Source organism: Gallus gallus, chromosome 21, assembly GCF_016699485.2.
Source record: "Gallus gallus isolate bGalGal1 chromosome 21, bGalGal1.mat.broiler.GRCg7b, whole genome shotgun sequence".
Taxonomy (NCBI): Eukaryota; Metazoa; Chordata; class Aves; order Galliformes; family Phasianidae; genus Gallus; species Gallus gallus.
Genome location: NC_052552.1, coordinates 6,039,665 through 6,066,516, shown reverse-complemented (window position 1 = coordinate 6,066,516; position 26,852 = coordinate 6,039,665). Strand labels below are relative to the sequence as shown.

At 52.0% G+C, this 26,852-nt stretch overlaps 3 protein-coding genes and 1 long non-coding RNA gene across 5 annotated transcripts; 3 read left to right on the top strand and 1 right to left on the bottom strand.

Moving 5' to 3' along the window:
• Positions 1-2,144: 2,144 nt before the first annotated feature.
• On the top strand, positions 2,145-4,195 carry C1QA (complement C1q A chain). 2 transcript variants are annotated; one of them, XM_417654.8, is made up of 3 exons: positions 2,253-2,317; positions 2,996-3,167; positions 3,250-4,195. In XM_417654.8, exons 2-3 carry the CDS (start codon positions 3,005-3,007, stop codon positions 3,816-3,818), a joined length of 732 nt encoding a protein of 243 aa, XP_417654.3. In that variant the 5' UTR covers positions 2,253-2,317; positions 2,996-3,004; the 3' UTR covers positions 3,819-4,195. The 2 variants fall into 2 exon arrangements, with proteins under 2 accessions (XP_046759254.1, XP_417654.3); XM_046903298.1 differs by lacking the exon at positions 2,996-3,167 and having other exon boundaries at positions 2,145-2,317.
• A 707-nt stretch (positions 4,196-4,902) lies between these two features.
• C1QC (complement C1q C chain) lies at positions 4,903-6,564 on the top strand. Its single transcript, XM_417653.7, has 3 exons — positions 4,903-4,993; positions 5,573-5,762; positions 5,937-6,564. Exons 2-3 carry the CDS (start codon positions 5,582-5,584, stop codon positions 6,491-6,493), a joined length of 738 nt encoding a protein of 245 aa, XP_417653.1. The 5' UTR covers positions 4,903-4,993; positions 5,573-5,581; the 3' UTR covers positions 6,494-6,564.
• Positions 6,565-8,649: 2,085 nt separating this feature from the next.
• Positions 8,650-9,871, top strand: C1QB (complement C1q B chain). Its single transcript, XM_004947521.5, has 2 exons — positions 8,650-8,809; positions 9,297-9,871. The coding sequence occupies exons 1-2, from the start codon at positions 8,650-8,652 to the stop codon at positions 9,869-9,871; spliced, it is 735 nt and encodes a 244-aa protein (XP_004947578.1).
• Positions 9,872-21,382: 11,511 nt separating this feature from the next.
• Positions 21,383-26,822, bottom strand: LOC121107396. The gene is made up of 2 exons (XR_005841480.1): positions 26,184-26,822; positions 21,383-25,946 (listed from the first exon to the last, which is right to left on the bottom strand). It is a non-coding gene; the product is annotated as an uncharacterized LOC121107396 (long non-coding RNA).
• Between the last annotated feature and the right edge of the window lie 30 nt (positions 26,823-26,852).

The following is a 26,852-nucleotide window of genomic DNA, read 5'->3' as shown; positions in this document are numbered from 1 at the left end:
ATTAAAGATGTGTATTATATTGCATTAAGAGGGCATGTGAATTAAAGACCAGCTCAGTGACAGATCTCCGAAGGTAACTATTAATGGAGATGTACTGATTAGCAAAGTTTTATGTGCAAGGGCCTCCGTGGTTCATTATCAAATCGAATCAGACAAGAGGAGAGGAGAGGAGAGGAGAGGAGAGGAGAGGAGAGGAGAGGAGAGGAGAGGAGAGGAGAGGAGAGGAGAGGAGAGGAGAGGAGAGGAGAGGAGAGGAGAGGAGAGGAGAGGAGAGGAGAGGAGAGGAGAGGAGAGGAGAGGAGAGGAGAGGAGAGGAGAGGAGAGGAGAGGAGAGGAGAGGAGAGGAGAGGAGAGGAAGAGAAAGGAAGAGGAAGAGAAAGGAAGAGGAAGGAAGAGAAAGGAAGAGAACAAGCTCAATTGGAAGGGACCTACGGAGATCATAGATTTCTCCCAGCTAAACAATCCAAGTATCCTCAGGCTCTTTGCATAGGTCACACTTTCCAGGCCTTCTACCGGCTTTATTGCCCTCCTTGAACACATTCACACTCATCTCCCAACCTGTGCCTGTGTCTGGCATTACTCCACCCCAGGCACAGAACCCAGCATCTACCTTTGTTGAATTTCGTGCCCCATCTATCTAGATCCTCCTGCAATGCCTCTTGTCCCAATAGAGGGTCAACTGTATCTCCCACTTCAGTATCATCAGTGAACTTGCTAAGGATGTATTCAACTCCTGCCTCCAGATCATTGGTGAAGGTGCTGAATGGGGCTATTCCTAGAGCTGAGCTGTGGAGAACACTGCTGTTGCTGCCAACCAGATGTATCTCATTCACTGCAACTCTATGAGCTCTGTCATTGAGCTAATTCATCGCCCAGCATAGCATGAATTTGTTTATCACACAGCTAGACAACTTGTCCGGAAGGATGCTATGAGGAACAGTGCCAAAGGCCTTACTGAAATCCAGGAAGATTACATCCATCACCTTCCTCTCATTCACCACCTTATCACAGAAGGATATCAAATTACTACGGCAAGACTTTCCTTTCCTGAAGCTATGTGGATAGTACCTGACATTAACTTTATTATCTAAATGCTTTTCAACAGCACATGGTCTTCACCATAATTTTTCCAGGTACTGAGGTTAGATTGAGGTCAGTGATGTCCTGGATCTTCTCTTCTGCCTGACTGGTAGTTGGGTATCATGTTGGTTTGCCTCTGGTCAGCATGGACCTCCCCAGACTCCCAAGATCTTTGCTAATTGCTGAGAAGGGTCCAGCTCTTATTTCAGCTATTTGCTTCAGCACTCTGGGGTGAATCCCAACAGGCATCACGGGCTAAGGAACATTCTACAGATACAAATGGTCCCATACAGTTTTGGTGACCTCAGATGGAAAGTCACTGCCCCCCCAGTAACGGTCCTCCAATTCTTAGGTCCTGACAGTCCAAGATATATCAGTAATAAAAAAAACTGAGGAAGAAAAGGCATTGAATGCCTCTGCCTCTTCATTATTTGTTAGGTGAACATCTTCAGTTCAATGTTTTCCTTTGACTACCTACTTAAAAATGTCTCTTTTTTCTGGTCTGAACGCACTGGCCATTGTCAACTCAGGTTGGGCTCTGTTGTACTGTTTTCCCCCTGCTGCTCTGTACTCTCCCTGTGAAGCCAGACCTCACTTCCAGAGGTCATACATCTTCCATTTTTGCCCTAATTCCCCGAGCAGTTCCCTTTTCAACCAGGTCAGTTTTCCACCCCACTTTCTTGACTTGTGGCCCATTGGGATTGCCTCCTCCTGGGCTTTTAAGAGGTACTTGTGACAGGATATTGCGCAGACCTGGGTCAGGCCACACACATCTCCAGGGATTGCCCAGGTCTGGGTGGTGGCCCTACCCTCAAGGGGGCTGGGAGGCAACTGGGAAGCCATGCAGACAATGGCCCCCAAACATGGTGGCTCTGAAATGAGGACATCAGGCACCCCACAACCACATGGGGGGCATCCCTTGCATGGCAGTGCCACCTCACACTGTGCCATGCCTCTGGGCTTCCCACGTCTTTGTGCCTCCCTGTGCTGCAGGATTTCCCCTTAGGTATCAGCACTTTTGCTGAGCAGGCTGTTCCTGGACAATTACAGGCACAGCCAGGGTTGAGTGCAGAAAAGGGAACCATGCAAACAAGCGAAACTTGGCTTGTTCTCTTCCGCTCTCTCTTCCGCAAACTCTGTGCATGCAATTCCACTTCCCCAGCCCTGCTCCCAAGGGAGAGCTGCCAGCAAACAGAGCAGCCAGCTCCGACAGCTCTGTTCTCAGCCCAGCAAGGAGGTAAGTCACCCTGAATAGATGGGGACATAGAGCTCTTCCAGAACCTCTTTCCAGCCCTTGCTGCCTGTCCCCTTTTATAAGTGTCTGAAGTAGGAAAAGGGGGATAAGATGATGCAGAGGGCAAATCAGCCTTCACTCCACCACGTGGATGTGGACATGGCTGGGTTCTGCAGGTCTGCTCCTATCTCTTAATACACGTTCAGGTGTCCCAGGTCTGTGTGCTGGAGATCCCTCTTGCCCTTTTATTTCTTTCCTCCTCCACCCTTTCCTGTTTCTCTCTGTCTGTTGTATCTCTTTACCGTCCCTGAATGCATTTCATGTATTCATCCCCAAGATGCACACCAGAGGTTTTATGCCCTGCTCCAAGTCCCACAGCCCTACCATGGGCACGTTAGAGCTTTTCAGTAACATTTCAGATTATGCAATGAAACAGCAATGTTATTTTCAATGTTGCGCATGGCATCTGGGTACCTGAGTCAGGCAGCACATAGGTGGCATGGTAGGTCTGTGTCTGAGCACACGCTTGTGTCTGCACACTGCACGTGCCCACAGACCTGGAGGAAAGCATGTATTTATGTTTGTATGTCTGTATTCAAGCTGCACCCACTGCTGCATGCACCATGTGTATGTTTCTTGTGTGCTCACCTCAACCCCAACCCCCCCATGCTGTGCTTGCAGGGAGACACGATGCAGCTCAGCCTTTGGCTGGTGACCAGCTCCCTGGCAGCAGTGCTGGGCATGGAACAGCTTGAGGATGGGGTGTGTCGGGCACCAAACGGCAAGGATGGCTTTCCAGGGATCCCCGGCCTTGATGGGAGGCCAGGGCAGAAGGGTGATGTGGGAGAGCCAGGTAAGGGTGAGCCAGGGATGTGGGAGTGCTGTGGGCACACCGACCACGGCATGAATGGTGACTCCCCACTGCCTCTCCCCAGGGAGATCGGCACCAAGGACGGGCATCCGAGGACCCAAAGGAGACAAAGGTGAATCAGGGCTTCCTGGCATCCCAGGGAACCGGGGCTACCACGGTCCACCAGGGCTGCCAGGGATGCCAGGGATGCCGGGGCTCAAAGGGGCCAAGGGGAATGCCGGCAGCTTCCAGCAGCAGCAGCATCCTGCCTTCTCTGCCTCGCGGACGATGTCGCTATTCCGCGGCACCACGGTGGTGTTCAACAACATCATCACCAACGAAGAGAACTCCTACAGCCCCCAGACCGGGGAGTTCACCTGCAGCATCCCCGGGATTTACTACTTCGCCTACCAAGTGGTCTCCAACGGAGACCTCTGCCTGAGCATCACCAAGAACGCGGAGCGCGTGGTCAGCTTCTGCGACAACAACAGCCGCAACATCCTGCAGGTGAACTCGGGCAGCAGCGTGCTGAGCCTGGCCATGGGCGACCGGGTGTCTGTGAACACCATCCCGACGAAAGGCAACCTGATATACCACGGCTCCGAGGCAGACAGCGTCTTCAGCGGCTTCATGCTGTACCCTCAGACGGGCTGATGGACCGCCAGCCCTCTGATTTGCCCAGACCAGAGCTGCTTAGCACCTGTGTGTGTGCCTGCATGCGTTTGTGCCCTGCAAGGACGTGGGGTGGCCTGATGTGACAGCAAAGGGGATGGCCTCCAACTGAGCAGCAGAGGTCCCTTTTGCCTGCAGGAGCCAGGCAGCTCAGCCCAGTGCCTCCTGGAGGTCAAAGGCTCCTGGCTCCATGCTCAGACCTCGTGCCAGAGGGGATTACTTGTCACTGGCTCTCTGTGTGAAATCACTGTGTGCCACTGCTTTTGCATCTCTAACCACTGTAAGCGCGTCTCTGGCACAAGACCAGCATCACCTCTCACGTCCTCCCCATCACTGCAAATAAACCTCTTCTTTCCTGATGTCTGTTTGGGTTTTCTTTTCCTATCCACATGCTATAGCAAACAATGTCCTGGGTTGTCCCAAGCTGTCCAAGCAGGGAAGCGATCCCAGCTTGTTTCTGGCCAAGAACAGACCCCCAGCTGTGCAGGAGAGATCAGGGCATACAGCCAAAGCCTTCATTTATGAGGAAGAACAGGGGAAATCCCTGGGACTAGCCTATATCTGTCCTTTCCCCACTTGCAAGGGACAACATCCTGACCTGGTATTCTGGAACCTGAGCACTAAGCAGGTAGAGAAGTCAGCCTTGAGGAGCAGCAGTTCTTTAATCACTACCATCAGCTCCTGCTGCCTCTGCAACAGCATCTCCCATCACAGCCCGGGGTGTCCTTGTACCAGACCTTTGTTGCACAAGTTGTCCTGGCTCCATGGAGATGGTTTGAGGTTCTGCTTCTTACCCACTTGTCTATCTGCTCGGAAATGAGAAGAGGATAAGAAGAAGGAAGGTAGGAAGGATTTGTGGTGCATTTCTTGCTTGTGGTTCACCCCACATCCGTTCTCTCAGCCCCTGCTGCTGCAGTGATGAAACCTGGCACGAGTGCGGGTCTTGCTGGATGACCAGGAAAGTGCTTGCTCAAAGAAAATGGCCAGGCAAGAGGATGTGAAACTCAGCTGGAGAGGCTGTGTGTTCCCATGCGGAGCTTTCCTAACTCTGTGACTTCCTTCAGGAGGGTACTGCAGCGACCGACCCGTGTTGTTTGGAGCCAGCAGGCAGTGCTGGCAGCAGGCAGGGATCCACAGCGCCGGATCCTGTGCCAGAGGTAAGTGATGTTTCAGGGCTCAGCTGTTTGGGGTGGGCTGCAGCATGATGTAGTGCTGGGTGGGGTAAGAGGAGCAGGAGGCAGAGGCACTGCCAGCACCCCAAATGCACATATCTCATGCCTGCCCTTGCTGGGGGAAGACCAGTGCCCCTGGGCCAAGCACTGCCGTGGGAGTCCCTTGGATGATGGGGTCTTGATCTTAGTGGACAGAATCAGGAAAGTCAGGCTGCTGCTGGGGGAAGGGTGAGATCAGCTGGCTGCAGGGTGCAGCGCTCTGCAGTGGGGTGTATATCTGCAGAGGGCTTGGGATGCTGAACCAGGAGAGCATGGGGCTGGAAATGGGGCACCACAAGACTTCATCAGTTTGTCTGGGGCTGATGATGAGCTCTACTTCCACTCATCTGCATCCATACCATCTGACAGCTAGTACAGTAAGATGATGTTGAAGGCACAGCCATCACAGCCAGGTGCTCTTGGTGCTGTGCCCCTCATAGCACAGTGCCTCTTTTGCCCCATGTCCTGAAAGCTGCCTTACTGTGGCCTTTCATCCCAGCACTTTCTTTCCCTTTCTTGATCCAGAGCACCAAAATGGGGCAGAGTTTTAGGGATCAACTCCATCTTGCCCTCATCCTCCTACTTCTGCGTCTGGAGTCTGCAGTGACCAGCGATCCCCCACACAGCTGCTATGGGGCTCCAGGCCTGCCAGGCATGCCAGGTGTGCCAGGCAGGGACGGCCGGGATGGGCTGAAGGGAGCCAAAGGCGAGCCAGGTGAGTGAGCGTTGAGCCTGCTGTGGCTGGGCTGCCTCGGTTGCAGACTGGAAAGAGCAATGTCACAACACTTGGAGACTTGCTTGGTGCTTCCAAGGGCGGGTGGGAAGGTGCTGGGGGGCTTCTCCCCATGTCCTTCCATTGTGGCTTACTCCATTTCCCACTGCCCTACAGGCATTCCGGCCATTCCTACTATGCAAGGTCCCAAGGGCATGAAGGGGGATCCGGGCAGCCCGGGTTTGAAGGGCAAGGTGGGCCCCTTCGGTCCTGCTGGTCCCCCTGGAGACCCGGGGGTGATGGGTGCTGCTGGACAGAAGGGGCTGCCAGGTAGCTTGAAAAGGATGCACCAGTCAGCGTTCTCAGTGACGAGACAGACTCGTGAGCACCCTATGAAGAACACACCCGTGGTCTTCAACAACATCATCACCAACACCAACAACGACTACAGCACCACTACAGGCAAGTTCACCAGCAAGGTCCCCGGTCTCTACTACTTTGTCTACCACAGCTCAATGGAAAGGAATCTCTGCGTCCTCCTATACCAGGACAAGGTCAAGAAGGCCAGCTTCTGTGACCACAAGACCAACAACATCCAGGTTACTTCTGGAGGAGTCCTCCTCCATCTGGAGGCTGGGAACCAGGTCTGGCTGGAGGTGAATGATTACAACGGCATGGTGGGCACTGGTGAATCTGACAGCATCTTCTCAGGGTTCCTGCTCTTCCCGGACTAGAGGAGCACCAGGGCTCACCCAGCACACACAGCTCTGTCCCCTTCCCCATCAATAAATCCTTCCCCAATGTGCCTGGCTGAGCATTTTTATTTCCATGACTTGCCTTTCTGCGGGTGAAGCCCATGTGTGGCCATATGGATGTGGTGTGCACATGAGCCTCTGTATGTGTGAATTATGTCTGCACAGCACCTGGATGCCCCTGAGTCCTCTATGCCATTTGTAACCTCCATCTGTAGGGCCCCCACCTGCACCAAAAGCATCAGGAGACTGTTCCCATGGCCGCACACACACAGTGCCCACAGAAGGGGGTCTGAGAATCCTCCAGTAAGGGGTTCTGATATTCCCTTTTCCATCCAACTGGATTCAGTTTGGTTGACCATGGAGAAAACCTTGGGACATCCCCATGGACCCATTCTCACCAGGGACTCTACCCAAACAATTTCAGAGCACAGCCAGAGGGCTCCACCACCTCCAACTACACAGAGCACAGGCACCAGCGACAGAGCTTTTGTTGCTAGCTGGGAAGAAGTGGCAAAGGGGTGCCTGAGGGTGCTGCATGATGGGTTACCACGGATGGAGACAAAAAAAAATCAGCCTGGGTCTGAACCCAAGGAACCTCCTCAAGGGAGACCATTATTTTCCCAGTGTTAAAGTGTAGAATGGCCAGGTCTTGGCTGGAGGGGGTGGGTGGATGTGGCTTTGTGATAAAGCCCTGGGGTGCAAGGTTTGCTCTGTGGTATCTGCACCAGAAAGGGGCCATGGTAGGGAAAGGGCAGAGGTTGCCCAAGAGCCAGGCTGAAGGAGCTCATGGCTGTGGAGGCTGCAGAACCCACCAAAACCCAACAGAGATTCTTCCTGTACAGTAGGAAGCAAGAGCTCATCTCCCCTGAATGTCCTGTGCTTCACTTCCACAGAGCGTCAGCAGAAATTGGGGTTGGAAATGCTTGTATCTCAAGGTGAAATCATTTCCTATTCCCAGCCTGGAGTTCAGATTCAAGATGGTAGATGCTCAGACCATGGCATGTTCTCTTGGCTGGTGACATCCCCCAGCACAGCTGGGTATGCACAGGGAAGCCTGAAGGATGCCAGCAAAGAGCACACACCTTTCTGCAGCTCTCCTTCCTCCCTGAATTTGCATGGAGCTGATGGCAGTACTCCTCAGAGTAAGCACAGCTGAGCAAAGCACAGTGTCCCTGCATGATAGGGCAGACATCTCCCTGATTCCCAGGACCAGAGCTGTGCGCCTGGCTCTGAGTTGCTGCTTCAGGACTTCACATTCTGCTGAGCTGATAGCATTCATAAGGGATATGAAAGTGACACTGAAGAAAGGACTGGAGCTAAAGATATAAAAAGGGATGTGACCAGATTCTTTCACAACTATCCTCGCAGCAAACTTCTGCTTCCCCTTGGGGTCACTTCCAAGCAGGACATCAGTGTGTCCCGTTCTATTTCCCATTCCGTGCAACAAGAAGCTGACAGTAGGAAGGCTGAACCCAGCTCCCTCCTGCAGGTAGGAGCACAGAGGGGACCTGGCAGCACTGGAGGGACAGTCACCTCAGTGCTGCTGGGGCTTCTCGATGGCTGGGGCAGAACAGAAAGGGAGTGCTGAGCTGGGGATGGAGGGGATCTCTGGTGGGACCCTAATAACTTCTTCCCTACCTGGGGGAAGGAGAAAAAGGAAAGGGGGAATGAGAGGGGCCCAAGAGGGTGGTCAGGGACTGAGACCATTCTGAAAGGTGCTGTCACAGTAGGGCTGGTTAGATACAGATATGCTTGTGGGGTGAATCAGGCATGTGGCAGGACAAATAGGGAAGCCACAGATGTTAAGAGGGCAGATCTGCGAATATCTTTTCTATCTGCAAAGACTAAAGCTGTTCCTCAGGCATACCAGTGGGGAGCAAGATCCTGAAATTGCTCTGGCACGGTGATTTGTCTCTATACTTTGCAGTGATAAGATGAGGTCCCAAAGGGTCTGGTCCCTCCAAGACCATAAGAAGAGTGGACTTGGCCCTGCAACAAAATATTTTCCCTCCTTCATGGTATCACTCAGGAGGGCATCTTCTTCCAGAGCAGCAAAAAGTGGCTTCCCCACCCCTCCCGCTGTCTGAAGCCATGTGGCACCTCAGCATCCTTCTGTGCTCCAGCAGGAAGACAAGATGCAGACCGTGTGGGTGGTGTTGATCTGCCTTGCTGGAGGGCAGCTGGCAAGCGCCACGCTCTGCAAGACTTATGGAACCATCCCAGGCATTCCGGGGTCACCAGGCCAACCTGGCACCAATGGCAGAGATGGGAAGAATGGTCCAAAGGGCGAGCAAGGTAAGGAGGAAGCTATGGGTATGGAAAACACCATCACTGAGAGCAGGAAGAGGTGGTGTCAGGCGCATGGCTGGGGGAAAGCAATCCAGCAGAAATCCCTTTACAACAGGTTCTTTGAGGTGTTATCAGGACTGGGTGATACTCAGGTAACTAGATAAGATAAGAGGTAACGGCCTCAAGTTGTGCCAGGGGAGGTTCAGGTTGGATATCAGGCACTAGCACAGGCTGCCCAGGGAGGTGGTGGAGTCACTGTCCTTGGAAGTGTTTAAGAGCCATGGAGATGTGACACTGAATGATGTGGGGAGAAGAAAACACTGTGAAGGACCTGGGGAGGGCAGAGAGCAAGGGGATGGAGCCATGCCAGCTGGGTGGGGGGCCCTGCTGTCCCACATCTCAGCACAGATATCTGTGGTTTACTTTCCAGTGCCCCTCTGCAGACCCGCAGGGCTTAGCTGTGGCCACAATCCCTCTTCCTCCTGTTTTCTAGGTCCTCCTGGACTCGTGGAGCATGAACAGGACATGGGTGAGAAGGGAGATCCAGGAGAACCAGGATATCCTGGGAAGGTTGGCCCCAGGGGGCTCCCAGGTTCAAAGGGGCTGCCAGGCCCCATGGGACCCCCTGGCCCCCGGGGAGACACTGGTGACTACAAGGTCACCCTCAAGTCTGCCTTCTCTGCTGCCAGAACCTTCAGCTCCTTCCCACGCCGGGACTACCCCATCCGCTTTGACCGCATCATCACCAATGAGAACAGACACTATGAGAACCGGTACGGCCGCTTCACCTGCCAGGTCCCTGGCGTCTATTACTTTACCTACCACGTCACATCCAAGGGCAGCCTGTGCCTCAGGATGAAGAAGGGACGGGGTGGCAGCAGGGACGAGAAGGTGGTGACATTCTGCGACTACGTGCAAAACAGCTACCAGGTCACCACGGGGGGTGTGGTGCTCAGGTTGGCAGCCAATGAGTCTGTCTGGTTGGAGCCAACAGAGAAGAACTCTATCATGGGGATTGAAGGGGCTGACAGCATCTTCTCTGGGTTCCTGATTTTTCCTGAGGTTTAGCTGCTATCTCTGCCCTGGTGATAGACAAGGTCTCCCCTTGGAATGACTCTTAGTTCCAGATTTGGCGCCCTAAATGTGTTGTGTCCACATTAAATGACAGCTCCTTGTGCCGCCGCTGACTCCTAGAACTTGTCTCCTTCCTTATCTTTGAGCTCAGCCCTGGAGCTTTCCCACGCCTTGGGTGCAGTGTGGGAGGAGGGAAGGGAGAGCAGCTCATTACAGAGGAACCCAGGGAAACTCCCAGTCCAGGGCTGATGAAGCCAAGTCCCTACCCAGCACTGTCCCTGCCACTGGGGGCTGTCAGGCAGGTGGCACCAAGTTGTGGTGTGTGAAGTGCGTGTGGGTTTCTTGGGATGCGGAAGAGGAGGAGAGTTTTTGTAGGGTATGGGATTTTAAAGGGGTTGGATGGAGGGGAGGGGGATAGGGGATCTCCTGTGGGAAGAGGTGGGAGAAATGGGTCAGCATTTGACCTCCAAAACACTTGCATGGCAGCGCACACCCACCGATCCTCCTCCTGAGCCCCATCAGGTCTGCAGGATGCAAGGAAATGAGGAGTTGCCAATACACTGGAGGACAGGGCTGCCATTCAAAGAGACTGGGCAGGCTGGAGTAATGAGCTGCTAGGAACCTACTGACATTTAGCACAGACAAACACAAAGTCCTCCATCTGGCATGGGATGACCCCATGCAGTAGGACAAGCAAGGGGTGGGAGGAAGCTTTGCAAGGAAGGATCTGGGATGCTGATGGACAAGATGCTGAAACTTTCCGCCTTTCTGTATAATTGATATAATCCTTTTGGACTTTTGAAAAGGTCTTTGTCAGAGCTCCTTTTCAAAACTAATGTCTGGCCTAACACCAGCATCGGCCAAACAGTTCCTGGGGTCTTGGCTGTACCCAGAGAGGGTCAGTGCAGAGAGCAGCTATCTCTGAAGTGAAGCTCTGTGCTCATTCAGTGGGAAAACTGCTGCAGAGAGCAATGCTTCCTCCCGTGGGTGTCAGCCAGCACCAGCCTAGCTCTCAGCAATGACACCTCAGCTGTCTGCTTCTTCCCTTCCCTTCCCTTCCCTTCCCTTCCCTTCCCTTCCCTTCCCTTCCCTTCCCTTCCCTTCCCTTCCCTTCCCTTCCCTTCCCTTCCCTTCCCTTCCCTTCCCTTCCCTTCCCTTCCCTTCCCTTCCCTTCCCTTCCCTTCCCTTCCCTTCCCTTCCCTTCCCTTCCCTTCCCTTCCCACCCCCTTTCCTTTTTCCTTCCCCTTTTTATTCTGTTTTGTTTGCTTTGTTCTGTTTCGGTCTTTTTGTCATTTAATTGGCACCACAGCTAAAATTGGTGAAGCAGCATCTCCTCGTGGCCAAGCCAGAGCTTACACCGCGGAGCTGCACCAGGTGGTGCTGTGGCCCTCATCTATGGAGTCAGACCTCCACAGAGATCCAGCATGTGCCCATGCAGTCACCAGGCGCTCAGAAGATATCACCTAAAAGCTGAGGCAGGTGGGGATTTTAGGAGATTTCAGAGCAGGCTTGTTAGATATGTGCTTTGCCAAGCTGCAGCTAAGCAGTAGTGGGATGCTTTGCCTTCTCAATACCAGAGCTTATATGGATTTGGTGAGCTGGAGGGGAGGGAGTGGTAACCTGGAGCAGGGTATGAAACTGTGCAGTGCCTATCAGTATTCATGGAAAGTGAAGCTAAACTAGAGATCAAAGCACATCAGAGAGTGTGTTTAGACTGGGAGTCATGGCTGTATTGTAAGAATGAGACAGGGATGTCAGTCCTGCACTCTGCTCGGGTGTCTAACATCCTTAACAAACACTTTCACAGGTGTTGATTCATTTACCTTGAACTCAGTCAGCCCCTCCTGCAGAGCCCCAAAGCATTTCCTTCCCCTCAGCCTCCCAGCACCAAGACAATGGATGCAACATCCCTGGAGGTGCCCAAGGCTGGGTTGGATGGCAGCTTGATCTCGTGGGGGCAAAAAACTCACGGTAGGGAGTTGGAACTGGATGGGTTTTAACATTCCTTCCAACCTAAGCCATTCCATGATTCTATGAAAGTCACTGATACCAAGCTGGTGGCTGCCCTCTGCTATCCCTCTGCCCTTGGGCAGGGTTGTGTAGTAAGACGATGCATTTTTTTTTGCATTCTTTCTTCCTTCCCCAAATCAAGCATGTGGGGAACCCTGCACAGGATCAGTCCTGCCTGTATGGCTGTGATGTTGGTTGACTCCAGGCAGAGGTGTTACTGGGGAGGTTCACCAGATGGGACACAGAAAAATCAACTCCCATTAGGTGGGCATGGAGGCCCACGCAGTCATTTAGTTGCCAGCAGGGCAGGACCCTGGCCGAAGCAACAACTTCATCCCATATCTTACCTGGGGGTATCTGATGAGTTTGTTTCCCTGGGCCTACTCAGGCTTTTATTTTTGAATTTGAATGAGATTTTGGCTGGAACAACACACACTGGCTTGCCTCCCCTTTTCCCATCCCCTTTGTATGAGCTGGCAGCTGCGGAGGGCTGGACACCAAGGGGTTAAGCCCTGCCTCCTTATGAGGAACAGCCTTCACGGAGCTGCAGAAAGGCTCTTTCTTTCCCCAGCAGATCTCTGGGAATGAAAAGTCTGTGTTCCAGATATTAAATTACTCATAAAATAGTCGTCCTGTCCCCGAGGCGGCTGAGCAGCCCCCAGCCCCCGCCGCCCGCGCTGCCGGGCCGCTGATGTGCATCTGCATGTCACCTCCTGCTACAAGGTCAATCTCTCCAATTTAAAGCAGCAACGTTGGAAAGCAAACCAGATTTCAGCCAGAATTAGCTTCAAATGGAGCATTCAGGGCACCGGCACTGGGGTGGGAGAGCAGGAGGGGAGGGACCGGAGCTCAGCCATGGGGTGATGGGATGAGGCCTACAAGGCCCTGTGGCATGGCGGCCGGTTGGGGAGGATGCTTGGCAGACAGGGAACGGGTTGGAAAGGCCTCATGCATCCTCTTGGCTTGCAGCAGGGATCTCAGTGCCAGCCCTGGGTTGCTTTGCTGTCCTTGGGAGGCTGCAGCCCCAGAGTAGGCCTGGGTGACCTACAGACCACAGCTAGGCCTGGATTTCCATAGGGATGCACAGGCACAGGTGCTTCAGCCCTTGTTCTGCAGAATGTGCCAGGAGCATGAGCTGTGAGCTCAGCTCTGTGAGGCTGTGAGAGAAGACTCCAGCCCCATCCTTGCCTATACACTGCCATGAGTCTGGAGGTGAGTGCTCATGTACATTAACACCCAGCAAATATAATAGGCACACGCAGCAAAATGCAAATAAAGGGGCTGTGAGAAAGAAGGGGACAGACTCCTCAGCAGGGTCTGTTGTTCTGGGACAAGGGGAGATAGTTTCCAGCTAAAAAAGGGGAGATTTAGACTGGATATAAGGAAGAAGTTTCTTACAATAAGGGTGGTGAGGCACTGGCACAGGTTTTCCAGAGAGGTGGTGGTGCCCCATCCCTGCAGACACCCAAGGTCAGGCTAGAGGGGCTCTGAGCACTGATGAAGCTGTGGGTGTCTGGGCTCATTGCAGGGGGTTGGACCTGATGGTCTTTGAGGGTCCCTTCCAACTCAAACCATTCTATAACTCTGTAAAAACAACACGCTTTAAGCATGCAGCAGTACAGCAATGCACGACCAGGCTGAAAGATTTACACTGAGACAGATCAGTCCAGTATTCATCTGCTCACCCCCCACTGCCCTAAATCTTGCATGTGCATGCAGAGAAAAAAATCATGCAAGACAGCAAGGAGCTGCTGCCGTGTGCAGTCTCGCAAAGGCTGCAAAGACACAGGAAGGTCCCCAGGGAAATGTGTGCAGCGCACATGGGCACATACCTGAAATACCCATCTGGTTTTTGAATAGGAATTATCTGGGAGGCTGCAGTTCTGTCTGACTCAGGACTGGAGGCTGCAGAACAGCCCCAAGGCTGAGCACGAGGAACGCAGCCCCCAGGGCTGAATGCTGCTGCCCAGCACTCCCTCCGTTCCCATTATGTGCCAGGAGAGCTTTTGTCTGGGGATACTGGCATGTGCAGTCACCAAGGAGACGGAGCAGCAGCAGGTCATCAGCACGCTTCCAGACGAGCTGGGAGGGACACACGCTCCCGGATTCGGCTGCCTGCCTGCCTGACCAGCAAGGGAATCCCCAGCACCCTCCAAGACCTGGGTTCTGCTCCCACAATGATCTCTGAATTATCATCATCCTGCTGATGCCATCAGCTCCCTGTTGGAGCAGCATGATCCCTAGATGCAGGAGGGACTACATTGAATCACGGAATGGTTGGGTTGGGAGGGACTTAAAGATCACCCAGTTCCAACCCCTGCCATGGGCTGGGTGCCCCCCACCAGCTCAGGCTGCCCAGAGCCCATGCATGGCCTCGCACACCTCCAGGGATGGGGCATCCACAGCTCTGGGCAGCAGTGCCAGGGCATCACTACCTCTGAGTACAGAATTTCTTCCTGACATTTAGCCTAATCTCCCCTCTTTCAGTTTAAAACCATTCCCCCGTATCCTATCGCTATCAGACTGTGTAAAAAGTCATCCTCCCTCCTGCTTGTAAGCTCCCCTTGAGTACTGGAAGGCGGCAGTGAGGTCTCCCCAGAACCTTTCTGTCTCAATTTCCAGTCTCATCCCTTTTTCATTTTACTTTTTTTTTTTCCCTAGTAAAATGCACTGCAGAAACATCGGAAGTGTCTGAATATTTTGTGCTTATGACCCCAAGGACCTCAACCAGAGCATTCATGCACCCTGAGCCCAGGCAGGCAGATGCATCCTCCATTTATTATTAACACATTTTGCTCTTTGTGATTCTGAGTTTAATTTAGGTTTTCAAGGCAGCTTGTGTTGCTCTGGGTTTTGCTTCTATTTTTCCTCCCAGCATTAAAATGTCTAATAACCCCTATTTTCCCAAGTTGCACTTTTGTCTTAAATGTCCAAAGTCTTCCTTTGACGTTTTGCTGCAACATCACTTGTGCTAGGAATGCTCAGAGAAGCTGAAGTAAAGGTCAGAGGAGACAAGCAGTGGCCCCCAGCTTTCCTCCAGCAATTTGCAGCCATAAAAGATCAACAGCCAGGAAAAGACACTGGGTTCAGCTGCAAGGCTACCTGCTCATGGCATGGCACAACCGCTTGGCACAGCCTCACAGCACAGCCCAAGGGCTTGGGCAGAAGGTACAGATGCTCTGCCTCTGTGAAGAACCAACAAATGAAATGGCATAGGCTGCCCAGGGAGGCGGTGGAGTCACCGTCCCTGGAGGTGTTCAAGAAGAGGGTGGATATGGCACTGAGGGCCATGGTCTACAGCAGTTGATGGTTGGACTGGATGATATTAAGAGATCTTTCTAACCTTAATGATTGCTCTGTAGGGTGGATTTTCCAATGTCTATACAATCACAGAATCATAGAATGGCTGAGTTTGGAAGGGATCTTAAAAATCATTGAGTTCCAATCCCCTGTGGTGTGCTGGTTGCCCACGATCAGATCAGACCACCCAGGGCCCCATCCAGCCTGGCCTTGTGTACCTCCAAGGACAGGGCACCCATGGGGCATCGATACAATGGGCATAATATGATATTGAGACTGTTGCTGTCAACTTAACATGGTTTGGTTAAAAAGTGAATGACCCAGGCTGTTATTTAGTGCCCCCAGCCACCCCCAGCCAGGGGGCCGATATCCATGGATATCATCCCCTGGTTCAGGAAGAGCAAACTCTGTACCATCAGCATTTCCATGTTCCAAAGGATGTGAGCAGTGAGCCTTGCCAGGACCGTGCATGTTTGAAGCCCTATTAACTTGGGCAAGGTGTCCTGTGAGCACCTTCCTGTCCCTGGAGGTGTTCAAGAACCATGGACACGTGGCACTGAGGGAGGTGGTCAGTGGGCACAGTGGGGGTGGGGTTGGGGATGGGCTTGGCGATCTCAGAGGTCTTTTCCAACCTTAATGATTCTATGATCCTACAGTTTTAGCATCCTTGCAGCCACATTTTGGGGCCATGCTCACTTTGCTCCTTGCTGCTGTGAGCGTTTCTCTGCTCAGCGAGACACGGTGTGTGTACTACCCTTGATTGGAAAGTTTCCTGATGTAGATGTCATGGAGCTCTTTGAGCAGCTGGCAAGCAACCAAGGGGGCATGTTGGAGCTCAGAGTGGAGCGAGAATGGCTGCATGTTTGTGCATATTTCCCCTTCCAGCCCAGACATACGCTACAGGGCCCTGTTCCATGCCCTGAAAACACAGACGGGAGCTGCACACGTTTCAGGGTGGACTGTTTGACATCCCTCAGCTGCTGGGGCCATTGTGCAGCTTGTTTTTGCCTCCCCACTAATCGGGGGCTGTCTGCTCTGTAAAAGGCTGGAATACAAAGGGCAAAATGCCGCAGCAGGAGATGACCGTGCTTGGGCCAGGAAAATCCAGCCGACATTTTCCTTCTTCCTCAGTTTTACCACTAGATGTCATAGGAAAGGCAACGATGCTCTCCAGCCCCTCGTCCCCCCACTTCTGCCTCGGTGGCCTTCGGAGCGCTTTGTCTGGCAGCGGAGCCCCTGGAGAACCCAACGCCTGGGATTCGGGGTTTCAATGGGCATTGAAATGCAACTGAAACCTTTTTCCCAGCGCCTGGCTAAGCTGCCCGCGCGGACCCTCCCAGGAGGGAGCCGCACGTCACCCTTTCTCAAAAAGACAACGCCGTCACGCCGGGACCCGCTGCACCTACAGCAATATGGTCCCTTCAGACGAGTCGGACAAACAAGGCCTTTATAGGCACTTTCTTTTCTTCTGGAGTGGAAGGGAGAGAGCCGGGGGAGAACTCGGGGGCGTCCCACCGCAGCGGAGCAGCACACAAAGGCGCGCAATGAAAGGGGCACCAGCAAATCCTCTTATAGGGCCTTCGCTTCGTGCACATTCACAGTCCCAGCCCCATCTGCTGGGGGGGATCCCCAAGCGCGGGGGGAGAGGGGCTCTCCCTGCCCTGCGCCGCCAAAGCAAGCAAAGTGCATTCAGGGAGTGAGAAAGGGATGAAAAGGAAGAAAAAGGCCGTGCCATGCCGCTGCAGAGCCCGCGGTCAATGCGGCTCTGTGGATGCCACAGTGGGAGCAGGGAGGGGGCTGAGGCTGGGGGAAGGGAGGCAGCTCCGGGGGTCTGTGCGGGCATTGCTGCGGATCTGGGGATGAAGTGGGAGCATGGAGACCCTTCTTGTAGGCAATGGGCAGTGCCAGGGCACGAGATCCCTCCAGCCACCTTGCAAGACCCTCTGTGACCCTAACAGTGCCTCCACGAGTCTAACGGTGCCTTGGCATTGCTGGGCGGGGTGTGGGGCTGCAGGTTGTCAGTTGGCCCCATGGGGAGTCAATGTATTCATTATGGTATCCGGTCCCACGTGTGTTGGGGCACTGTGACCCTGCTGGAGTGGTGGGTGCACAACTCAAAGGAAATTAAGGAGACTGGTGAGGCTCTGTGCAGGTGCAGGGGTATCCCACATCACCTCAGAAACTGGAGTGATGGCACTTTTGCCACACAGGTCCTGGTGTTGTCCAGCACCACATGCTGGTTAGTGGGTGTAGTGGGGATGGGATGGTGGTTGGACTTGGTGATCTTGGAGGTCTTTTCCAGCCTTGATGATTCCATGATTTTGTGTAGATGAGGTCAGAAGGACTACATCCTATCAGCCTTCTCACCATCACTGTGTGAAGATGTTTCCTCAAAGCCAGCAGTTGTCAGGAACAGAGGAACTGTGGGACCACAGCAAAAGGTGAGCAGCAGCATCAAAAGCACTTACTGTAGAGTAAGGAAATCCCCATGTCTGTTAAGGAACTCTAGTTCATTGGTGCTTTCAGCTCCTAAGGCCACCAGGCAAAGCTAACGGGACTGTGTTTCTCTATGAGACAAGGGAAAGCCAGGTATACGTTTAGTGCAGCCTGTAGAAACCATCTGTCCCTCCCCAGAAACAGATGAGGAAGGTGATTCAGTAAACAACACATGATAATACAGTGAGACCCAATTGTGGATGCTGCAGGACATCAAACGTCCCACCTTCCATGAGTTCACACTCACTGGACCTCCTTTTTCCTGTCCATCCTGCATTCACGACTCTCTTTGCATTGTGAATGGATGAGCACAAGAATGTGTCTAACTGGATCAGTCCAGACCAGGACGTGATGTTCCCTCTCCTATGGGCTGAGGATTCATTTAATTTCTGCAGATAAGGCAGCTTGTGTCTCTTTTCTAGCCTGGAGCCGGTCCAGTCCAGGGAGTGGTCCTTCCTCTTTGGTGGCCTGGAGCCAGTGCTCCAGGAGCCCTTCCAACTCCATCGTGATGCACTTGGGTCGTGCACTGAGAGAACATCTCTTTCCTGCAGCTGGGTGATGTCAGGAAAGAGGGACAAAGTGCTGGAGAAACAAAGAGGGTTGGGGTTCCCAGACTTTTCTAGAGATGGTGGGGCAGAGAGATGTGAGTAGAAGTGGGGCTGAGGTCAGATTATTGCTGCTTTGGGCAGTCCTGGTCCCATCAGGCTCTCAGAGGCTTTCAAACATGGAAAATGGACAGGAGTGTAGTGGTGACAGCTACTTCCCACCTGGGAAGCTCCAAAGCCCTGTAATCAGAGGCGCATTGCCACAGACATGTCCATTATCTGCAGAACACTGTTCTCTCTACTGCACGCAGAAATGATTCATGAGCAAGTCAGGTTACTCTGGATGCCAAGGCAGTGATGAAGGTCAGACAGTCTGCTCTCCTGGGTGAGAGAGCGCGAGACATAGACAGCAGTGGACTGACAGTCTTCACCAGTGATGGATAAACATCCTTCTGGAGGTCACTGTGTGTCAGGACACCAGCCTGACAGGAAGGACTGCACTGCTGTGTCATGCTTATATGGCAAGGTCTTGGTGGCAGCTGCCCCATGTCATGGGCATCCCATGGGAGGGACTCCACGAATTGCAGAGAGTGGCCATGGAGGAGGAGCAGCTGACGGTGTTATGGACTGACCACAGCCACCATTCTCCTGCACCACTCAGGGAAAGGAGGTAGAAGAGGGTGGATGCTGGGGAAAGTGTTCTTAGTTTACTTTTAGTATCTCACTGCTCTAGTCTGTTATCAGTAGGTGATAAATAACATTAATCTCCCTTCCTGGCGATTGTTGAGTGATCTCCCTGTCCTTATCTCAACCCACGAGCCTGTTTTCATCATATTTTCTCCCCATGCTCTTTTAAGCAACTCGACATTACCATCAATAGACTTCAAGCTGTGTCTGACCTGGATGCATTTGGAAGAGCCAGATGGAGCAGTTCTTCCATAGGTGGGAGAATACATTGCTTTTGTCCAGCCTAGATACTCCAAAAACTGGGAGAGGCACATGGGACGAAGAAGGGGTGCAAGAACATTGCCGGTGGGACCCAAGATCACTGCAGTGGGCTCAGTGAAAATAATGCATGACCACAGGCCATAGATTGGAGCCCCAGGGGTGCTCACATCCTGCCTTTCACCACTACCATTGCAGTGAGAGAGGCACTCACTTAGACCTGGTGATTTCTTCTTGCTCTATCTAAGCCTGAACTAAACAGGCCAGCATAGACTGTACATTCCCATTTATAGCTGCAGACCTCCCAGAGCCCAAAGGTACCTAAAACTGAGAAGCACACAGGCTGTTTCACTGCAGCTCAACTCACTTCACTCATCATGCAGGTGCCTCTCCTCTGGAGGAGCCTTTCTTCTGGCAGTGGAAAGTTCTCCCCCAAATCAAAGTAAAGTGCTTCATCTCGCTGCATTTCTCCCCCTGCCATGCACACACTGTTGTGCTCTCATGAACACCCGTGCAGACAGGAGAGTGCTACGACCATGGGTCACTAAGAGCTGCAGAAAGAGAAGGGAAGCATTTTTTTCTCTCTATCCCTTAGCGATAACAAGAGATGGGTAGATAAATGTCCACTGAACCAGGAATCCCAGGGGATGAGCAGCAAGCGAAAGGCTGCACCACCTCTGCTGCCTTATAGTATTCTGCATGCACAGGGCTTTGCTGATGTTCAGGCAGCTCATGAGGAGCTGTAATCATTCTGATTTCCTGAGGAGGACTCAACTCTGGATATCACACAACTGTTTCTGGATGTTGTGCAACTACTGTTGGATATCAAACAACTACTGTTTGGATATCGAAGAAGTGCTGTTGGATATTGTGCAACTACTGCTGCATATTGAACAACTACTGTTGGATATTGAACTACTGTTGGATATCAAACAAGTGCTGTTGGATATTGTGCAACTACTGTTGGTTATTGAGCGAGTACTGTTGGATATGGTGCAACTACTGCTGGATATCAATCAACTGCTTCTGGTGGTTCACATGGATTCTGGTGGGACAAGCAGGGGCAAGGATTGATCAGGAAGGGAATGATGGAAAAGGACAAGAGGAATGCATGGACACGGTCCTATTTTGGTGCGCCTGGCTTTCCATTTCTGTCTTCAGATCCCTTCTTCCTAAGCAGGGAGGACTCATGATGCCCCATGAAATATGCTTATGAAAAATATTATCAAGGGTTTATTTGCCTGTGCATGGAGGTGTCCAGGGAAGCTTTCTCACTGCAGAGCTGTGAGTACTTTCTTGGTGCTAGCTCCTTGGAGAATGTGTTGATCAGATATACCAGTGCCTAAAACTCACTGGCTTGGTGCCCTATCCACTAAAAAGTCTTACTCAGGGAGAACATCATTAGGTGCTTCAGAGTGATACAGTGAGGAGCATAATCCATTGCCACAGGAAATTTCCTGCCTTGCAGCCTAGGAGTCCTTAAGACATTGGAAAAAGTTCAACACATCACAGGTCAGTGTCGTTTTTTGGTTTTGCCTATGGCAGAGAAAAAGGTAGGAAAAATGTTATTTATTTCTGATTTTCTGAAGAGAGAACTGTATGTCTTCAGCCTCCACCAAACGCAGACACACTTCTGTAGATCCTGCAGAGCTCATGTCCAGAGGCAGCAAGTTCCCTGGGCAATCACACAGAGTGCAAAAGAGCATTCCTGATGAAAAGGATCAGAGATTGCACCAGATGACCTGCAAAGCCTCCAGCCCCCTCATGCAGGCCAGCAAAGCCTCCACGAGAGCAAAAAATGATGATCGTTCGCTATATTTGATTCCAGCAAGATGCAGGAGGCTGAGGAAGGGCTGGTGAGCTCAGTGCTGTGCTCACCAACACACACACAAAGCAGGATCCAAACAGGGTGCTTAAATCTGAGCCCTGCACTCTTGTGGACTCACTGCCAGTTGCATGTATTCCTCATCCTGGCTCTCCTCCAGACATGGCTCTGCTGCGAGGGGTGGCTTTCCTGAGCCCCTCATTGCAGGATCTGAGCCCTGGCAGTCTACAGGGCTGGGAGGTGCTGCCTGCTCCCAGTCTGCTGCCATCCCGTGCTCCAGCCCAGCTCCCTCTTGGCAGAGCTCCTCCTGCACGGGGCTCTGGGGCTGCACTGTTTGCTTATCTAGCGCCGTGATTTAACACAGACGCAGGAACTCACACACTCTTTCCCAGTCTCCTTCAAATTACTTTATTGCTTCCTGTCAACTAGCCGAGCATATCCTGTTAATATACAATCCCCAACGAGCAGTTTTCACAGCATAATCCCCCTTTGTCAGATAACGCAGCTCACCTCCCAGTGGATGGCCCCATTCTGGGCATCTTGGGATGTGGGATCCTGGGAGTGGGCAGGTATTTTCCAGTGAAGCAAACCTGCTCTTGTCATTGTGTTTGAAGCACCAGGCTCCCTGGAGGCACCCAAGAAACATAAAGATGTGGCTCTGAGGGGCATGCTTAGTGGGCATGGTGGAATGGGTTGGGGTTGGACTTAGTGATCTTGGAGGTCTTTTCCAACCTTAATGATTGTATGAGCGGGCATGGAGGGAATGGGTTTATGGTTGGATGTGATGATCTTGGAGGTTTTATCCAGCCTTACTGGTTCTGTGCTTCTGTGATTCCATACATTGCTGCAGCCCTTATGGGAGGGTCCTGGAGCCGATGGTATCCTACCACTGTCCTACCACATGCTCTAGGGACTATGGAGCTCCCGGCAATGTCCAGCCAGCAGGACATCTGCCAAAGGTGGTTGTTTTGAAGGGATATGTTGTGTTCCTCCTCTATCTCAGATCTTCCATCCACCATGTTTGGATCTCATGCTGACATCCTTGTGTCCAGATATTGCATTTGCAGGAAGTTGACACTGCTTGGTCTTCTTTAACCTCTTTTTAGACTTTCTTCCTAACCTTGATGTCCAGCTGATGTGCCAGAGGAGACCGTGTCATTGTTTTGTCCACGCTACAAGACTGGAGAAGTCCCTTTCAATGAACACCCCTTGTTTTGCTGAGCCTCCACAGTGTCTGCTCCAAACATGCCCCTTGCCATCACACTCCTGCTTTGGCATGAAGAAAGGGAACACATGCAGCCATGTAGCACATCTGTAGCATCACATAGAGCCTTATTTTTGTAGCTGTATTTTCCAGGTTTCTCCGTGGTCCTGGCCCTGGGACAGCTTATTTATCTGAAGTCGTTCCTGGAAGCTGCGGACAAAGTTGGTGCTGATAGTTGGTTTACTAGCAGATGGATCTGCCCTCGAGGCAGCCCCACAAAGTGGGGCTTTACATGCTTAACACCTCGTTAGCTGGAACATCTACTTAGAGAGCACAGTTTTGCTTGTCTGAAAAGAAGGAAAATCCTGTTTGACTGAGGAGAAACACAGATCACTTATCTCAGTGACATCTGAACAGCTAGTCCTGGAAATTGACTCCAAATTAAAAACCAGTTGAAAAGAACTATCAGCCCTCCCAGGTAAATCAGGGCTAATTTAGTTCCTTTCTGCTGAGCAATGTGTTCCATGCAGAGCCGGCCCAACACCCCTGTATGTCCATGTCCTGTGTCTGGAGGACTCTGTTTGCTCTGCCTCCTGCTCCGTTGCTCCAGCACCCCACCATTGCTCATCTCTTGCAGCCCCAGCCCGAGGCTGCAGCAGCAGCTCTTCCTCTTGGCAACCACAGCCCTCCAGACAGAATGCAAACCATCTCAAGAATAGAAGAAGTAAAGAGTTGTTTTAATTAAAATCAAATTAAAGACCTATCTGATCACAGCCTGCGGATGAGTAATGGGATACAGCAGTCTATGTCTCATGAGCTCAGCTTGGAGCACACAGGGCCAGCAGCCAGTTGGCATGGCCACGCTGGAGGTCCTGTCCATGCTAATGCCATGCTGGTGCCAGGGAGTGTCTGTGGGGCAAACCCACAGCATCTCCTGAGTGCCCAGGAAGGGTTTTAATCACAGATAGGAGTCAGTCTGTGGACTGCATGAGTCCAGAGCAACCCATATTGAAGATGTCCCAACTCCTTCTTTGTTCCCATGGATTTCCCAGTGTCTTCCTGGATCCCTGCTTCAAGAACGTGTACAGTCTCCATGTGAATCTCTGCGAGCTTCTTGCATCCACAGCATCCTCTGCCAAGGAGCTCCCCTGCCCATGTGGAGAATCACCTCCTCCTGAGCACTTATCTTTTCTTCATGAACTTAATCCAAGCTTTGTCTGATGGTCTTGGTTCTTGTGAGGTGTGATTGTTTTCCCCATGTGCACTGCTCATCCTCTGCCACCTCCCTACTTGACCCTATCCCTCTCACTTCTGAGTCTGTTGGGAAAGATGGGTCCCAGCTCAGACCCCGTAAGACCTACTGGTGACCTGCTCCACTTACAGCACCCACAGCTTATTCCTACCCTCTGCCACCATCTCTTAGTCAAAAAGACACAGAACATCCATTGTACTTCTTCGTTGCTTATTTTCTTCAAATAAACTTTTTGACAAGACACTGAATGGAAAGCCTTTGAAAATCCCAGCAGGTAAAGTGTACAGTAACCCACATTCCCAGAGAGGTGGTGGATCCCCATCCCTGCAGACACCCAAGGTCAGGCTGGAGGGGCTCTGAGCACTGATGGAGCTATGAACGTCCTTGTTCACTGCAGGGGGTTGGACCTGATGGCCTTTAAGGGTCCCTTCCAACTCAAACCATTCTGTGATTCCATGACATGTGCTTGCCCTCTGTGACCTACCCCAAGGACTTGTGAAGCAGGACTCTCCTTCCAGAAGCCCTGCGGTATCTTTCCTAGCAGACAGCACTTAGCCAAGTGTCTTTCACTCTGCCATTATCACAACCTCTGCTTCATACCTACTCCCCCATGTCTTCCTGGGGCCTCCCATAAAAGCTGGTGTCATGTTAGCTTTCCCCAAGCCACCTGCTCCTCTCTGGTGCCAAGATAGGGTGGCAGGAAGCTTAGCTTGCTGCAGGACAGGGCTCTGCTTCACCTGCTGGTGCTGTGGCAGCGTGTCAGTGGAATTAGAGTCACCTGAGTGCTGCCTTGCTGGCAGGTCCTTTGTGTCACCAGGGCAGCAGCCCAAGGAGCAGATGGATGGGCTGCTCCATGCTCCATCCATCTTTGCTAATTGGGCAGTGTTTCCCCTCAGCCCTCGCCAGAACCGTCTCCTGCCGGCTCCTGAAGGTAAGTAAGTATTAGCGTGAAGAGCATGTGAATGAATTTGCCAGAGCCAGCATCTGTCTCACTTGCAGGACTTCTGTGGTCGATGGCTGTGTGTCCAGGTGGAGGCTGGCGATGAGTGGTACCCCCCAGGGGTCCATCTTGGGACTGGTGCTCTTTAATATCGTTATCAATGACACAGACAGTGGGATTGAGATCAGCAGTTTGCTGATGGCACCAAGCTGAGCGGTGCAGTTGACACAGCAGAAGGAAAGGATGCCATCCAGAGGGACCTGGGTGGGCTCATGAACCAAATGAAGATCAACAAAACCAAGTGCGGGGTGCTGTGCTCAGGTCAAAGCAATCCCAGGTATGTGTACAGAGTGGGAGAACTCACCGAGAGAAGCGCTGCAGAGAAGGACGTGGTTGGATGCTCTGTTGGATGAAGAGTTTGTCACGAGCCAGCAGTGTGTGCTGGCAGCTGGAAGGCCAGCTGTGAGTGCCCCATCCCTGGAGGTGCCCAAGGCCATGGATTGGAGCCTGGGCAGCCTGATCTAGTGGGGGGCACCCAGCCCATGGCAAGGGGTTGGAACTGGGTCAGGTTTAAGGTCCCTTCCAATCCAGTGCCTTGATTCTATGATGGCTTGCTTCAGCTCAGTCACATTTTAGCCAAAAAAAAAAAAAAAAATAGAGTGGAAATTCCCACAGCCAAAGAGACAATGAGATATGCCTGCTGTACAGCATGTGGCACTGCTCCTGCTCACTCCTGACCTTTTGTCTGCAGACCTTGGAGGGCTTTTGTCTGCACGCTGCACACCTTGCTCCATGCCCTCGCATCTCCCTTCGTGTGCTCCTCTTCAGAACAACCCAGACATGCTGTTTCCTTTTCATCTGCTGTCGTGAAAGATGTGGTTCCTCCTTCAGCTCCTGCCCTCTCACAGTAATCACCTCTTAGCAGAAAAGAGCCATTTCACAACACGCCGTTGTCTTTGATCCCATGTTTGCTGTCTCGTCAACCTACGCTATCTCAGGGTTTTGCTCATGAGTGCCCTGAACATAACACATACGATTACATTTTTCCATAGTGTTCATAAGCATTTGCAAAACTCCTGCTTTTAACACCAGCAGTGACAAAAAACAGGTCATTTTCTCCCCAGTTTCCCATTAAATGCCATTTCAGCATTTTCAATTTCGAGGATGCCACCCTGTAATCTCATAGTATTAACCAGAGACCTGAGTTTGACTTTTCAGCTCTTCTACCTTCCTTTGAGCAACTTTAAAACTATTTTCCAGAAGAATTCTGGGCTGAGGATGCCCTGCCACAAGGCAGCAAGGGTTACATCCTTCTCTTTTACACATCTCTAAAAAGATGCCTTTGTAAGATCCTCCTCCTTTATATAAGCTTTTTTTTGGGGGGGAAGGTTTGACATATTTGCAGCCCCAAAGGAGGCAACTTTACAACCTTTATCTTTCCAAATGTTCCTCTGTTAACGGCGAGCATGCAGCCATGACCAGGTAATTTCTGCAGGATCTCAAACAAGGTTGATTCGGCTCCGACTGTCATCATAATTTGGTGTCAGATTAGCTGTTGAGCAAAATACCCAAAGTTTCCTGCCCAATTCCAGCTTTCTAAATCTGTTTTAAATGCTTCAAAAGTGCCTCTTCTATTTAATTTGTTCCCATGGATACCATTCAGAAGTTCCATTCATTTTAGGCGTGCAACCCTCTTCAAATCTTTATCACAATCTACCAGTTGACTTCTGCTTCCTAAATTAGCCCAAGGCTCTAAAATCTAAGGCAACAGCAACAGAAACCAAGGTACCTTTCGCTCATTGCTGTCTGCAGCCACACTTTTCCTTCTGCAGAGATGAGATCCCATGGCTCTGAGCATCCCTGGGGTCCTGGTGCAGGATGATGCTTGGGTCACCCACGCCATCCTCTTGCCTTCCTCCTTTCTGCTTCTCCACCGCAGCTCCACTTCTGGTCCCAGGTGGCATCAAAACTCACGGTGTGCACGTATCATTTAACAGCAGAGCTCGGAAATGCTGGAGGAGTGCTGAAGGGAGCTGCTTCCTCCGTTAGGACCCCACAACAAGCCAAACAGGTTGAGCAAGAACAGCTTCCAGTGTCACATTTCAGCACAAGGCACCCAACGCCAGCTATCTGCGCAGAGCACACTCACAGCCTTATCTTGCTTGAGCTCTGCCAGAAGCCCCCAAGTGGGGTCAGGCAGTGCTCTGCTTGGATGAGGTTGGAGCCCCCCAGATCCCCTAAATCTACTGTGGGAGCTGGGCTGGAAGGGAGCACCCTGCTTAATGTGCCCTTACCATATAGGCCAGGGGATGGGGCCAGGGCAGCCCTGGTAGCCTGGGGCATCACTGCTGCTCACAGCCTTCATCCCAAAGGACTGGGCTTGGTTCTGTGCCGGGCTGCAGAGCATTTGGGGTGGTGGTTGGGGGTGGGGGGGGGGAGGCAAGGGAGGACAGTGGGC

Bases quoted from the DNA above. Each gene is read 5' to 3' on its own strand.
- C1QA (XM_417654.8), top strand. From the start codon at position 3,005: ATGCAGCTCAGCCTTTGGCTGGTGACCAGCTCCCTGGCAGCAGTGCTG. The intron at 3,168-3,249 runs GTAAGGGTGAGC...GCCTCTCCCCAG, and splicing joins GGGTGATGTGGGAGAGCCAG to GGAGATCGGCACCAAGGACG.
- C1QB (XM_004947521.5), top strand. From the start codon at position 8,650: ATGCAGACCGTGTGGGTGGTGTTGATCTGCCTTGCTGGAGGGCAGCTG. The intron at 8,810-9,296 runs GTAAGGAGGAAG...CCTGTTTTCTAG, and splicing joins TGGTCCAAAGGGCGAGCAAG to GTCCTCCTGGACTCGTGGAG.
- C1QC (XM_417653.7), top strand. From the start codon at position 5,582: ATGGGGCAGAGTTTTAGGGATCAACTCCATCTTGCCCTCATCCTCCTA. The intron at 5,763-5,936 runs GTGAGTGAGCGT...ACTGCCCTACAG, and splicing joins GGGAGCCAAAGGCGAGCCAG to GCATTCCGGCCATTCCTACT.